The sequence below is a fragment of the Rattus norvegicus genome, chromosome 2 (genome assembly GCF_036323735.1).
Source record: "Rattus norvegicus strain BN/NHsdMcwi chromosome 2, GRCr8, whole genome shotgun sequence".
NCBI lineage: Eukaryota > Metazoa > Chordata > Mammalia > Rodentia > Muridae > Rattus > Rattus norvegicus.
The window spans coordinates 188420873-188433634 of record NC_086020.1 but is presented as its reverse complement, the minus strand read 5'-3'; the positions used below and the strand labels follow the sequence as shown (position 1 = coordinate 188433634).

Here is a 12762-nt window from a genome sequence, read left to right as displayed (position 1 = left end):
TTGACTGATGCTTGACCGAGGGAGACTATTCACTCCCGTTCCTTGTATGAGGTGCAGTATCCAGTCCTACTGTTCTCCAGCCGTACACAAATGAGGGCTGTAAGGTTCCCAGGTGCAGGGTAGGAGATCAGTAGACCAGTGACCTCCAGCCTAGATCCATGAAAGGTCGTGTTCTCCAAGGAAGATTTGGCACCACAGAGGTCTGCAAGAAGCAAGAGAACAGCCTGTGGGCCATCCTTCTGAGGCTCTTATTAATTCTCTCCATACACCAATTAAAAGCCACATGGAGGCCAACATGTCTTATGCACAATTATAAAACTTGAGGACTAACTGATGTGTGCTAATGAACTGTGAGGTTCTGACGCTTTCTTAACCAAAGCATCGCCCAAGATTTGAAATTAAGTCATTTCAGGAAAAAACAAACAAAAACAAAAACAACCCAAACTTAGTTTTTGTAATTATGCGCACATGATTTAGAAGTGTCTATAAAACACTGGGACATGAAAATAAGCTAGAGGTGAGATTGCTGTGAGACTGCTGCCATCGCCTTGCCCCCACTGATTGTTAGCAAATCTATGCCCGGAAAGCACTGTATCATCTTACTGTACATTCTGTCCTACACACAGCCACACAGATCAGCAGTGCTCGGGTAAGGGAACCAGTAAGTTTCTTCTACCCCAATTCTTGCACAGCACACATTCCCCGATTCTGTGGGAGCCGCTTGGTCCCAAGCAGCTGTCTGTTGGCCACTCCTATGGTCAGGGTGTGGAGGAATGGCTCTGTATTATGGTATTTCTGAATGGATGAAAACTTTCCCCTCAGAAGCATTTATTTATAATCAAACTAGACGAGAAAATGAAAGAGCGTCAGTACTGGGTGGGCTTAGGGTTCAGGACGAGGAAGATTGAGGTCTCTCTCACCAACCTTGACATCATGCGGTGCTCACTGTGGAACCGGGGCAACAGCAGGGGAGAAGGGCAGAGGAGGAGACCACTGAGCTTTGACAGGGAACCCTTTTTATTTTGTGATAAAAATGTTTTCATATAAATTTCATCTTAAACTACTTTTAGAATGAAACTTTAAAAAGTAAAAACAGTGTGCATACTCCTTTCTACATTTAGTCAGGAACATGCAGTCATTTTCTGGTTACTGAGTTTCTCATACAAACAGATACAAAGTCACTTTTCAGGGAAATGTACACAAGGACGTTGCCATAGTACCATGACAGACAAGGGTGGGGCCTCAGGACATGGACATGTGTCCTTCCAAACAGTCCTCGAAGTCAACGTGCTGGTTAGAGTCCGGGTCCTGAAATCGCATGCGAACAGAACGTTACACCTTTGGTTCTTTTCTATACAAGACTTCAAGTGGCCAAGTTTAACAAAAAGATATAACCAACTCGTGCTGTCGGCTTTCATTAAAATCTTTAACACAGTCTTTCTTTCCTTCAATCCCCCCCACCATCGCCTAAGAAAACGATGCTTAAAACAAAAACAAAAACAAAAAAAAAAACAAATTAAAAAAATATCTTCAAAGGCAGGCAGGAGTCAAAGGGAGAATTCATACAAATAAAAGTAAGTCCAACAGGGACTGGGACCTGTGTACGGAATGAAGGATGTGCCCGTACAACCTTAGCCTCTAACTCAGATCCCAGGAGATCTCTCCCCTTTCCTAGACCTCTCCCCTTTCCTAGACACCACACAGGTCAAGAATTCTAACATCTAAGGGACCCATCAGGTGTCTGACTGGCAGTGTTGTCTTCATCTCTGCAGCCTGTTGTCTGTAATGGCAGTTTTCACATCCCTCCTCCCAAACCCAAAGGATCCTCTTTGAGGGATCCCTGACGGAGAAACGGTAAGTTTGTTCTTTGTGTCTGGGGAAGGATCAGTGACCACAGACCCAGTGGCTGGGTTCTTGGCCTTGGCCGTGGCTCGTAGGCAGTGGCACTAAGGCTTTAGGCAGGGAGGTCCACACAGAGTTTCTCTTTATCTGGGACTAACTGATGGGCATGGGGACACAGTCACCGTTTAGGGCAATAACACGTCTATATTCCATGAAAGGGGCTGATAGGATGATATTGCCACATGATAATAAAGTCAAATGAGCAAACAATCTGCCATACACCAGGACAGAACAGATAGTTTTTGCTGATTCAATGACCTTGGATGGGACTAAAATCCTCACTGCCATGGTAACAGATACACGGAGTTCCTAAGGTCAGGCTGATGAATGAGTGGAGGAACACTTATTTCAACTATTGCAGGAATAAAGACTATTATTAAAACAACAATTTAACAAAACCCCTAAAACAACAAATAAACACCCCCCCAAGGTGATCCACCTAATATTATACACAAATGCTCCCGCAGAACTGATTTTCTGGTGTCACAGGCATCATGACACCAGGAAGTAATGATGGCATGGCCCTAGGGCCAATTATTAGCTGGCTGAGGGGAAGATGGAGAAAACTGTCATCCTAGATTTACAACAGATGAAGTTGTTTCTGCTCTTGAGAGTCCGGGACATCACTGAAACCACAATACAGGAAGCAGGTTTGGATGAGGTACAATCTTAGTCTGAACACAAGGACAGTGAGGAGCCATCATCATCTGAAGGGGACTCTAGGGAAGGAAGACAGTGCGGCAACAACTAGCAAAGGCCGCCTCATGTGTGCTCAGGGGACTGTCCATTCTCCACGTCTGGAACCCAAACACGGATTCCATGTCGTCACGGAGAACCTGCGGTGTACACCAATCACTCAGAGCACACAGTGTGGAGGGAAACTGATAAGCTGGCTTCTGATCTGAGAGGAAAGTGGTCCTAAGGAAGTTGGCAGTCACTGGGTCCCCTGTGCCCCAGGCAAGTTCTGTCCTAAGTGGCAAGGGCAAATGGAGGCGGGCATCTCTGAGGAGCAGTGCAGCAGCCAAGAGTACCTTCATCTGCTGGATCAATGGGTCCTAAGATTTGGGGGTGAATGTGCTTCACAGTGGAGATCAATGTTGGGCCTGTAAATGGGTAACTGCTTCTTGGGCAAGCTAGCTTATTTCCTGGACATCCCAACGTTCACCCACTTTTCCCACTTTACAAAAAGATGAGAGAATATCATAGTACCTAAGCCTCCTAGAGTACAATTTTATACTGACCAGGCCAACAAACAAAAGAACTCATATCCTTCCCCCTGATGAGTATATATGGGGTCCCAGAGGCAGGGGAGAGAAATTAAGGTGCAGGTTCAGAAGGAGGCTTCTCTTCCCCAAATATTTTGTTCTCTTCCCTTCTAGGAAGGAGACACGAGGATTGCAGTGTGTGCATTTTTCATGGGCGGGCACTTCAGAGGCCAAGGTTGAGACCCATGACCAGAGCAAACCCTGTGAGGCTCCTCGGGTGCTGGGAATGTGGGGACAGGAGGCTGAAGCGGTTTTCCAGGTCAGGAATGATTAAGGGCACAAACGTCTGCCCATGACATACTGGCGGGATCAATCACAGACAGGCGCAGAGAGGAAAGCACCAAGTGACATCAAGGCTACTTCCAGGGCTGAGAAGATTGGACAGAATCCCAGGGCACGATTCTCAGTCCGCCTCTAGAGCAGTCTCCACATGGAGGCAGAAGCCTCCAGGGCTTAGTATGGTATTCAAGCTGCAAGGATGTCCGGGCGACAACAGGCATTCATCGTACTCTCCAAGAAGAGAGCGAGGGGCCCCAAGGCTTGCATTCATCTTGCATCTCCATGAACTTGCAGGATGGGCAAAGGTCAGTAGGAGCTGAGTCCTCCCTAAACTGCACAGATACTCAGTGAAGATGAAAATAATGCTGCTCATGCTTGTGTGAAGTCAGGAGCGTCTTTCCTCCTGCCTCCAGAGGCTGGTTAGAGGTCTCTTCATTTCTCTTGGATAACCTTCACTCGGCCCTCAGGAGTGCGTGTGATGGGCACGTCCATCTCTAACTGAGGCACTCTTCATGCATAAACCTGCATGTTGCTGTGTGGTGGCTCGGACATGTGTGTTCCAGGTCCCCGCTGACCGCCTCCACCCCCTCCAGGAGTTGGGCTGGTGGTCACATCTGACCAGTCAGACGCAGAGTGCGGTGAAGAGCTCGACCATTGGTCAGGAGACTCTGGGGATGGTGTCAGGTACGGGTGCTCGCCCTGGAGGTGACCACCATGATTGGGGGTGCGCTCGGCAGCATTTGAGGAGGCATAACTGTGTTGGGAAGGGGGTGTGGGGTACTTGCCCACAGAGGCTGGGAAAGGGTGATAGGTTGGGACAATGGTCTGAGCTACCTGCCCCTCCTGCTGGGGCATCATGGTAGGTGGGAAAGCCACACTGGGCAAACGGGCCATCTCTGGGATCTGGTACATAGAGGGCAAGGGGCCTGCCACAGCTGGGGGGCAGCCGGACTGTGTCTGGGGAGCCCCAGCTGCTTGAGCAAGGCTGCCTTTCGGGATGAGCTGGAAAGTTACAATGGGAGGCAAGGGCTCACGCTGTGTGGGGATGGGCTTCCCTTCCGGAGCTCTGCTCTGAGGAGCTGCCATGCCAGGGTGGGTTCCCTCTGCAGGAGCCAGGACCATGCCAAACATTTCACTGTACTGGGTCTCACTCATCTCCACGCGGTTCATCCAGTCTGAGGGGACAGGGACTGAATGTAACCTGCCCAAGCTTCCTGCACTGCCACTCCCTGGGGGGACGATGTGGTGGTGGGACAACAACTGGCTAACTGAGGGGAGCACGGTGCTGGCTCCAGGAGCCAAAGGCTGCATTTCGTGAAGGTTAGAGAAAGACAGTGCATGCTGAGCATGCACTGGGGCAGCTGGGGCAGCAGCCAGAAGAGGCGTGGGTGAGGCCTGTAAGATCCCAGGGGACGTGATCATGGGGGAAGACGTGGCATCAGAAACATATGTGTGAGGAGACTCGAGCGAGTCGACAGGGGATAAAGTCACTGAGCTCTCGGAGAGCTGGACCTTCTCGTTGAGACACTTCTTCCTCCTGCTCCCCTTGACGTCCTTGGCCTCCTTGGCAAGGTTAGGCAGGCTTGTGGGCATGGTGCTCTTGGTGTTGGGCCGTCTGGCCTTCTTACCCATTGGGGTGTGCTTCAGACTGAGGAAAGACCTGTTGGGCCCACAGAGGACAGGTGAGAGAGCAGAAGTCAAGACAGTCCCCGGAGGGCTGGGAGTCACGTTGTACTCGTCCAGGAGGCGAACTATGTCATGGTGCATGCGGTCCCGAGCCACATCCCGGGGAAGGCGGTCCATGTGGTCCGTGATGTCCCGGTTGGCAAAGTGGTCTAACAGGATTTTGGCTGCTTCATAACTTCCCTCTCGGGCAGCAAGAAACAAAGGTGTCTCTTCCTGAAGAAAGACCGTGGAACATATCTTTAATACCCAGAGCACACAGAAATGTTCCTAACCTTTATTCTCTTATAATCTTTTTAGTACGTTTTCTAAGTGCTTCTTCTATGAAATACCATGGACAGACAGTATCTCTTCCTATATGCCGTGTACTTTGACTTCCACAGAGATCTCAGAACTCACTCTGCTCCCAGGAGCACCAGCAATTAGACAGCAGTCAGTGACAGGAAGCAGGCCTCAGGGCCAGAGCTTCACATCAAGTGGACAGCAAACTGGGCTACCAGTAAGAAAGAGAGTAGGGAAACCAAAGTATCCAAAGAATTCAGAACACGAAAGAGAGGGGGTGAGACTTGAGGGAAAGATGTACAACAAAGGAAAGAAGTAAATGCAAGAGGAATAAAGGAGAGGCGTGTCAGGAGGGACCACAAAAGGTAGTGCCAACCCTAGTAGACTTTGGTATCCAAGAACAGAGAAACCAACTGCTGCACAGAGAGAAGGGGAAGACCGTGAGGACAGTGGTGAGCACACACCAGAGAAGCCCCTGTTGAAGGAGAAGGGCGGGGAGGGTGTGCCGAGGGACAGCCTGATGAGCACGGAACAGCCAGGGGCTGCCTCCCAACAAGCTGCATCCTCCCTCAGGGTCTCTGTCCCTGGCTCCCCCAGCAAGCTTCCCCAGGTGACCTCCTAAGGGAGACACTGCTGTGAGCATGCTCAGGCTCTGAGCTGAAAGCTGTACCTTGTTGTCCTGCATATCCCGGTTGGCCCCATTCTTCAACAGCAAAAGAGTTGCCTCCACATTATTGACGGCGGCTGCCCAGTGGAGGGCAGATTTTCCTGCAGGGGAAACGTTTTATAAGTATGGCACTAAGGAAAGTGTTGTGTTGTTTATTTATTTATTTTTATCTTGTTTTTGTTTTCTAGGAAACCCTAACCTCCCGGAGAACAGCAGCAGGACAGACCTCAGTGGCCAAGGGAGCCAACAGGAAAGCACACTTGTATTTCTGTTCCTTGTGTTCTCAGAACATTTCAGCACAGGCTGGGAGCCTTTAGGTGACAGGACCCCTGGTGTGTGACATTCATGGCCTCCACATGCCCCAGTTCTACACACTGAAGGCAGGAAGCGCTTTGCTATACGCCAAATGCATACTTAAGCTGTCTCGTAATCCCCAGGGAACCCACTCCCGTAGTAAGAGTGGTTACGGCTAGGAACCCACAAGCAAACCTTTCCAGAACATTCTTTGAAATTCAAGAACCCTCATACTGAAAACACTAAAACCAAAAACCCTTCTCATCTTTTTTTTTTTTTTCCCGGAGCTGGGGACCGAACCCAGGGCCTTGCGTTTGCTAGGCAAGCGCTCTACCACTGAGCTAAATCCCCAACCCCAACCCTTCTCATCTTAATGTGGGGACTCCTAGTGCCTCAGTTCTCTGAGCCCAGCATATTGAAGGAAGGGTGTGAGACGGGAAAAGAGTAAGGGACTCTCAGCTTCAGATCTCCAGATCTGAGAACGTCCTCTCAGGGGAGTGTAGCAATTCTCTTGCTTAGAGACATGCTCTGCAGACTGAGCCAGGTCCTCGTCCATACCATGGTCATCCACTGCGTTCACATCTGCTTGGCAGTTGATCAGCTCTGCCACCATTCCTTCCACAGCCAGGCGGGCAGCCAGGATCAGGGGGGTAGTGCCATCATTCATCCTGGCGTCTAGATCCGTTACTCGGTTGCGGATCAGAATCTAGAAGAGAAGCAGAGAAAAGTGTCCCTTAGATGAAGAAGAATGAGACAAGAGCATTCAGACTGAGGTGTCCTTGGGGCATGCTATCTTTATGTGCTAGAAGCTATAGTGGCTTCACTGTGTATTTGTTGAGTTTTTCACACCACTGTAGATGATCAGGATGCTCTGGCCCATTAGGACGATGTTCTGCTTTCTAAGGAAAGGGAAATGTGTGTGCAAGTGTCACAGCTTCAATCACAGGTCAGCTAGAATTTTCCAATTTCCTCATCAGGTTAATTGAGGAATAATTCACTACCCACTCATGTCAGGGATCAGCTGTAGGCCCACAGACGGGCAGAGTTATAGAGAATTAACACTAATCCAAGGATCTGGACCAGTTCCTGCTCCCATCCGACCTGTAGAGTTGCAAGGCATCACTGCATATCAAAATATTGCTCATTAAGATTCAGAACCCTGTGGCTGACTGAATCATTCTCTGGCTACTCAAAGTAGGTCAGCTGGCCTTCCTCCTTTTTCTGCCCAGCATAATTCGTTTCTCAAAGACTTCTGTTCCAATGAATTCAACGAGCTGGTAAGTGTTTGGGTAAAGCTGAGCCACCACAGGCCTATAATAGTTATTTTACTTGGTGTGTGTGCAGGCAGGTCCGTGCAATGCAGGAGTCAGTTCTTTTTACTATGTGAGTCCTGGGGACTGAACTCGGGTTCTTGGGGTTGGTGGCAAACACCTGTGGTGTTTTAAATGAGATGCTTGTTCCCAATAAGTCTCAGCCTTTGACTTAGGCCCCAGCTGATGGCCATTTGGGAAAGACTGAGGAAGTATGGCCTTGCTGGAGAATGTATGTCACCAGTGTGCTTTGAGGTTTGAAAAAGATGGTGCCACTCCCAGTAGCTCTCCACCTCCTGTCTGTGGTTCGAGATGTGAGCTCTCAGCTGTTCCTGCCCCCATGTCTTTGCTCCACCATTACGGACTCTGATCCTCTGGAAGCGTAGGCTCCATTAAATTCTTCCTATTATTAGCTGCCTTGGATATGGTATCTTACCACAGATAGAAAAGTAACTACGACATGCCTGTACCCAGTGAGCCACCTCACTCTTCCCACTCAAACCAACTCTGGCCCTTTACCTGGAAGACACCTTGGGCATCCGCTGCAACTGCAGCATGAAGAGGACAGCGGCCCATGTTGTCCTGGGCGTTGGCATCTGCACCAGCATCCAGGAGGCGTTTGGCAGCATCAGCTCTCGAATAGCGGGCTGCAAGGTGCAGGGCCATCTCACCAGTGCGGTCCGTCTGTGCCTGGAGGCTGGCACCTTGGTAGACCAAGTCTGTGATGATGTTGGCAGAAGAGTCCTCAGCATCTTCATCTTCATCACTCAGGTCTGAGCTGCCTCCTCGGAGAGAAGCCAGCATCAGTGGGGTGCACCCATCTGTAGGAAGGGAAGGTCCCAACAACATTCAAATTAACCCATTACTGGAACAGTTCTGCTGGCCATCATCCTGCTGTGGGACGGAACTCTCCAAGCTTGCAGTAACCATGCCAGGTTTTACGTGACAAAGCCAGCTGTGCGGAGAGTGTGGGAAAGCAGCTGCCTTTGCCTGCGGCTCTTCCTTAAGCTGATAAGCTTTTCTGCTTGGGTTTAAGTGGAATTAGGACATTTCAAACTAGACAGCATTTTATACAGAAACATAAATAAACCTGTGCAGTGATGTAAAGCAGGGATGGCAGTCGCCTTCTGCTGTGGGGTGCAGTGGTGGCATGAATGGGAATGGCCCTCACAAACATAGGTTTGAATGCTTGGTTAACAGGGAGTGACACTACTTAGAAGGATTGGGAGGTGTGCTCTTGTTGGAGGAAGTGTGTCACTGCGGGGTGAACTTCGAGGTTTCAAAAGCCCATGCCAGGCCCAGTCTGTCTGTCTGTCTGTCTGTCTGTCTGTCTGTCTCCCTCTCTTGGTCAGTGTCTCTTTACAGCAAGGAACCCGTGATGGAGACAGATAGTATTTTTCTAACACCCCCCACCCCCCAGAATCTAACTTGTTTAATTAGCCTGCTTGCCCTCAGTATGCTGTACAAGAAACACTGCAAAATCCCTTTCTTTGAAATCTGCATTTTCAATGGAAAACACAGTTAAGGATTTATTCAGTGAGTATGAGTGTTTTGCCTACATGGATTTCTGAACCGTGCGCATGGTTCACATGCAGGGTAGGAAATGGTGTTGGAGCCACTGGAACTGAAGAAGTACATCACCATATGGTGCTGGGAACTGGAACCAGGTTCTCTGTCAAAGCCACAAGTGCTCTTTAACCACTGAGCCCGTAATTTAAAAATACTAAATATTTATGTATCTCATTGTATGTGGATGATATGCACACATATGCGTATGGCGTGTGTGTGTGTGTGTGTGTGTGTGTGTGTGTGTGTGTGAACACATGCATGTATGCACAAGCACACAAGTGCCGTAACATGCATATGGAGGCCACAGGACAACTCTGTCCAACTTTGACACGGACTCTGAGGTTGAATTCAGGTGGTCAGGCTTCCATGGAAAATACTTTTACCCACTGGGCAGCCAATGTCATTGTCCCCAGGCTCATAATCCCCACATGGCTGTATTTCTCATGCATTCATTTCCTCACGCTCACTTAGTGTCTGGAATCAGCACAAGAAATGCTCACCCAACCACACAGAACTCAAGATGGTAAGGCCCACCACTGACCTGGGCCTCGGACATTCACGTCCAGCACGTCCACCTCCTGCTCTGCCTGAGGAGGGGTGAGCGCCAGGGATGGAGTCCGGCGGATGTCTGCAGCTTCAAGGTGCTGCTGTGTCCAGGGGCGCCGGTCGACAGGGTCGTCTTCCGACAGCAAAGCCTCGTCGTCCTCAGCCTAGGTGGGGTAAACAGTTTCCCCTCATTAACCTGAGCCCTCCGGGTTACGCTGGTGAGGCTGAGGAGTGGCAGTCTTCCACTATCTCTTCTAACCTGCTTATGGTGGTCGCCTGCGTCTTGTTTGACTCCTATTTGCTCTTCAAATAAAACAAGATTTTAGTCTCGTTGGCCTTTAACAGTGGTTTCTGTTTCCTCAGCTGACCACGTGGTAAGTGCTACCTGGCACTGCATCACCACCAGCCAACCAGACGCCATCTTTCCTTCTTTAAAAGGACTTAGTGTGCAGAGCAGCGGGTTCGTTACAAACCTGCCACTGCACTTGGCTGGCACAGTCACCTCTCACCCCTTCCCGTCTTCCCTCCAGACGGCCCCTGTGCATCAGCTCTGTCTGTCTATGTACATAGTTAAATACAGGCTCCACGTGAGAGAAAGCACACGCTACTTTACTTTTCTTTCACCTGGAAGGTTCTCAAGAAGGGGGATAAACCCTGTCCAAGGTTGCCTGCCTGCACGTAAGACAGTACTCGCCCGGAGTGAGTACTGAGGAGAGCATGGGGAGAATCAGCAACTCAGAGAGAGAGCCATTGCGGCTGCTGCTGCTGTCTTGCAGACACGGAATACTAAATACAACGAGGCTTCTGCCTGACCAGAGCAATGGCTCTTTGATTTTTTGGAGATTATAATATAATTACACCATTTCTCCCTTCTCTTTCCTCTCTCCAAATCCTCCCATATACACCACCTCCTTGCTCTCTTTCAAATCTAGGTTTCTTTAATTATTAATTGTTGTTAAATGTGTCTATATCCCTAAATACAGCCCGCTCAGTCTGTAATGCTATCTGTATGTTTCCAGGGTGACAAAAGCAATACGTTTGCATTCATTTACTTTATTTGGTTTTAGAGGTAGCTGAGGCTGTCCTTAAATTTGGATTCCCTTGACTCAGCCTCTAGAATGCTGGTGTAAAGCAATGGTCTAACTGTCATGCTCGGTGATCTCCCAAGAAGTTAACGGTCTTGGCTTTCCTCACTGGGTAACTCCATGTCTTCCTACAGAAGCAGCGGGATGTATGTGTAGATGGAACTGGGAGCACCGCACCACCAGTCCTGACTCAATGAACACAGGCGCAGGCCCTGAGCCAGGCGGCAGCAGCTTGCTTTACGATTTTAAAGGGTCTTCAAGAACAAACATGAGCAGCAAAGGCTGTCAGTGCTCGGCGGCCCCGCTGTTCATGGGGCTCTGGGAAAGATATAAACTGAGAGTATGACCACAGGACTGCTGGCAATGTGGCTTTCCTAGGACAGCTTACCTTGGCTTTCTTTGGCTGGGGTCCTTCATCATCACCCCAATGCTCGCTTGTCGTGGAGCCGATCAGGTTTGCCTCTGACACTTGCACTGAGAGATTCCTGATGATTATTCAGGGGAGAGACAAGAGTACAGGTTATGGCTGGGCAAACGCAGTGGCTTTCTGTACTTCACCGCACACTCTCATGTTAGCCTCTGACTTGGTCCAATGGGATCGGATGCACAGCACTTTTTCAAAATTACAGTAATATTTTTCAAAATTGAGTGTGCATGTCTGTGTGTATATGAGCACGTGAGTTCAGGTGTCTACAGATCCCCCTGCAGCTGGAATTACAGCCAGGCCACCCAGCATGGGTGCTGGGAGCTGACCCAGGTCAGTTCATATTCTTGACTACCAAGGTATCCTTCTAGCCCCTTTCATTACATCATACACTCACAGCACAACATGAGGACGTCAGCTCCATCCTTCTACCATGCGGGTACCGGGGATCAAACAGGTCAGCAGGCTTGTGGGGGCGGGGGAGACGTTCACCTACTGAGCCACCACACCAGCCCTGATGGGCAATGTTTGACATTTCTGAGCACTCATCCTTTCTCTTCTCACTAAGAGACCACATCAAACGTGTTCCCCCACTCAGACGCTGAGTGTGGCTGCAATATGTGTACACACAATGCTCACAGACTCGGACAAGCCACTAGGAGCTGTGGTCAGGGCGAATAAAGGGGAGGTTGAAAATTTGAAGTTAGGATTCCATAATATGCCCTCCTGCTCATCCCTGCTTCTCCCTGTGGATACTGGCTTATTGTAAATTCCTTACTTCAGCCCCACGGCATCCTGCCCCACAGGTTCACGGCGCTTGTGATTGCTGGAGTCTCGGCGAAGCGTGAAGCCTTCAGGCAGCCAGAGGAAGCCGTGCTTGCGCTTCCGCTTTGCCATGATGACCCCCAGCAGGATGAGGAACAGGATAATGACCACAGCAACCGCAAGCAGATAGAGGAGCGGAGTGTTCCTTGGATCCTCCGATTCACCTGAAAGTTCAGAGACAGGGACAGTGATGGAGACAGAGCAACCTCTTCCTACCAGCAAGGGTGAACCCCAGTGAGGTCCCTTCTCAGCCTCCCCCCTTCAACACTAATGCCACTCACTGACAACAGACACCAGAGGGTAGGACAAGGTCCCTTGGATGGCATGAGAAGCCAGGAGAGCAGCTGCAGCATCTGTGTTCTTGAAGCACTGGTCTGAGTCTTGAACACACTGTCGGTTGTCGATTTCCAGAAATACCTTAGAGCTTAGAGGGAGAATGGGGGAAGAAATGAAGGATCAGGTCTGGTGGGCCCAGTCATAAAGGCTCCTATGGCCCACCCTTCCCTCTTTCAGCATCAAGCTTTCCACCCATGGGAGAAAGAACTCAGAAAATAGATGTTTTAGATGCTGAACATGGACTCTGCATGAGAGGACTCAGGATCTGCAGTCCAGCTGACACAAGCCTCTGACT

At 49.7% G+C, this 12762-nt stretch overlaps 1 protein-coding gene across 1 annotated transcript in view; it reads right to left on the bottom strand.

Annotated features, from left to right (window-relative positions):
* Positions 1-811: 811 nt before the first annotated feature.
* Positions 812-12762, bottom strand: part of Notch2 (notch receptor 2) — a 133488-nt gene continuing 121537 nt past the window's right edge. The window contains exons 27-34 of the mRNA NM_024358.2: positions 12413-12555; positions 12085-12295; positions 11271-11367; positions 9793-9961; positions 8202-8503; positions 6931-7078; positions 6082-6179; positions 812-5345 (exon numbers count right to left, since the gene is read on the bottom strand). Coding sequence (NP_077334.2) covers positions 3957-5345; positions 6082-6179; positions 6931-7078; positions 8202-8503; positions 9793-9961; positions 11271-11367; positions 12085-12295; positions 12413-12555 — 2557 coding nt within the window. The 3' untranslated portion in view covers positions 812-3956. The remainder of the gene's footprint in view (positions 5346-6081; positions 6180-6930; positions 7079-8201; positions 8504-9792; positions 9962-11270; positions 11368-12084; positions 12296-12412; positions 12556-12762) is intronic.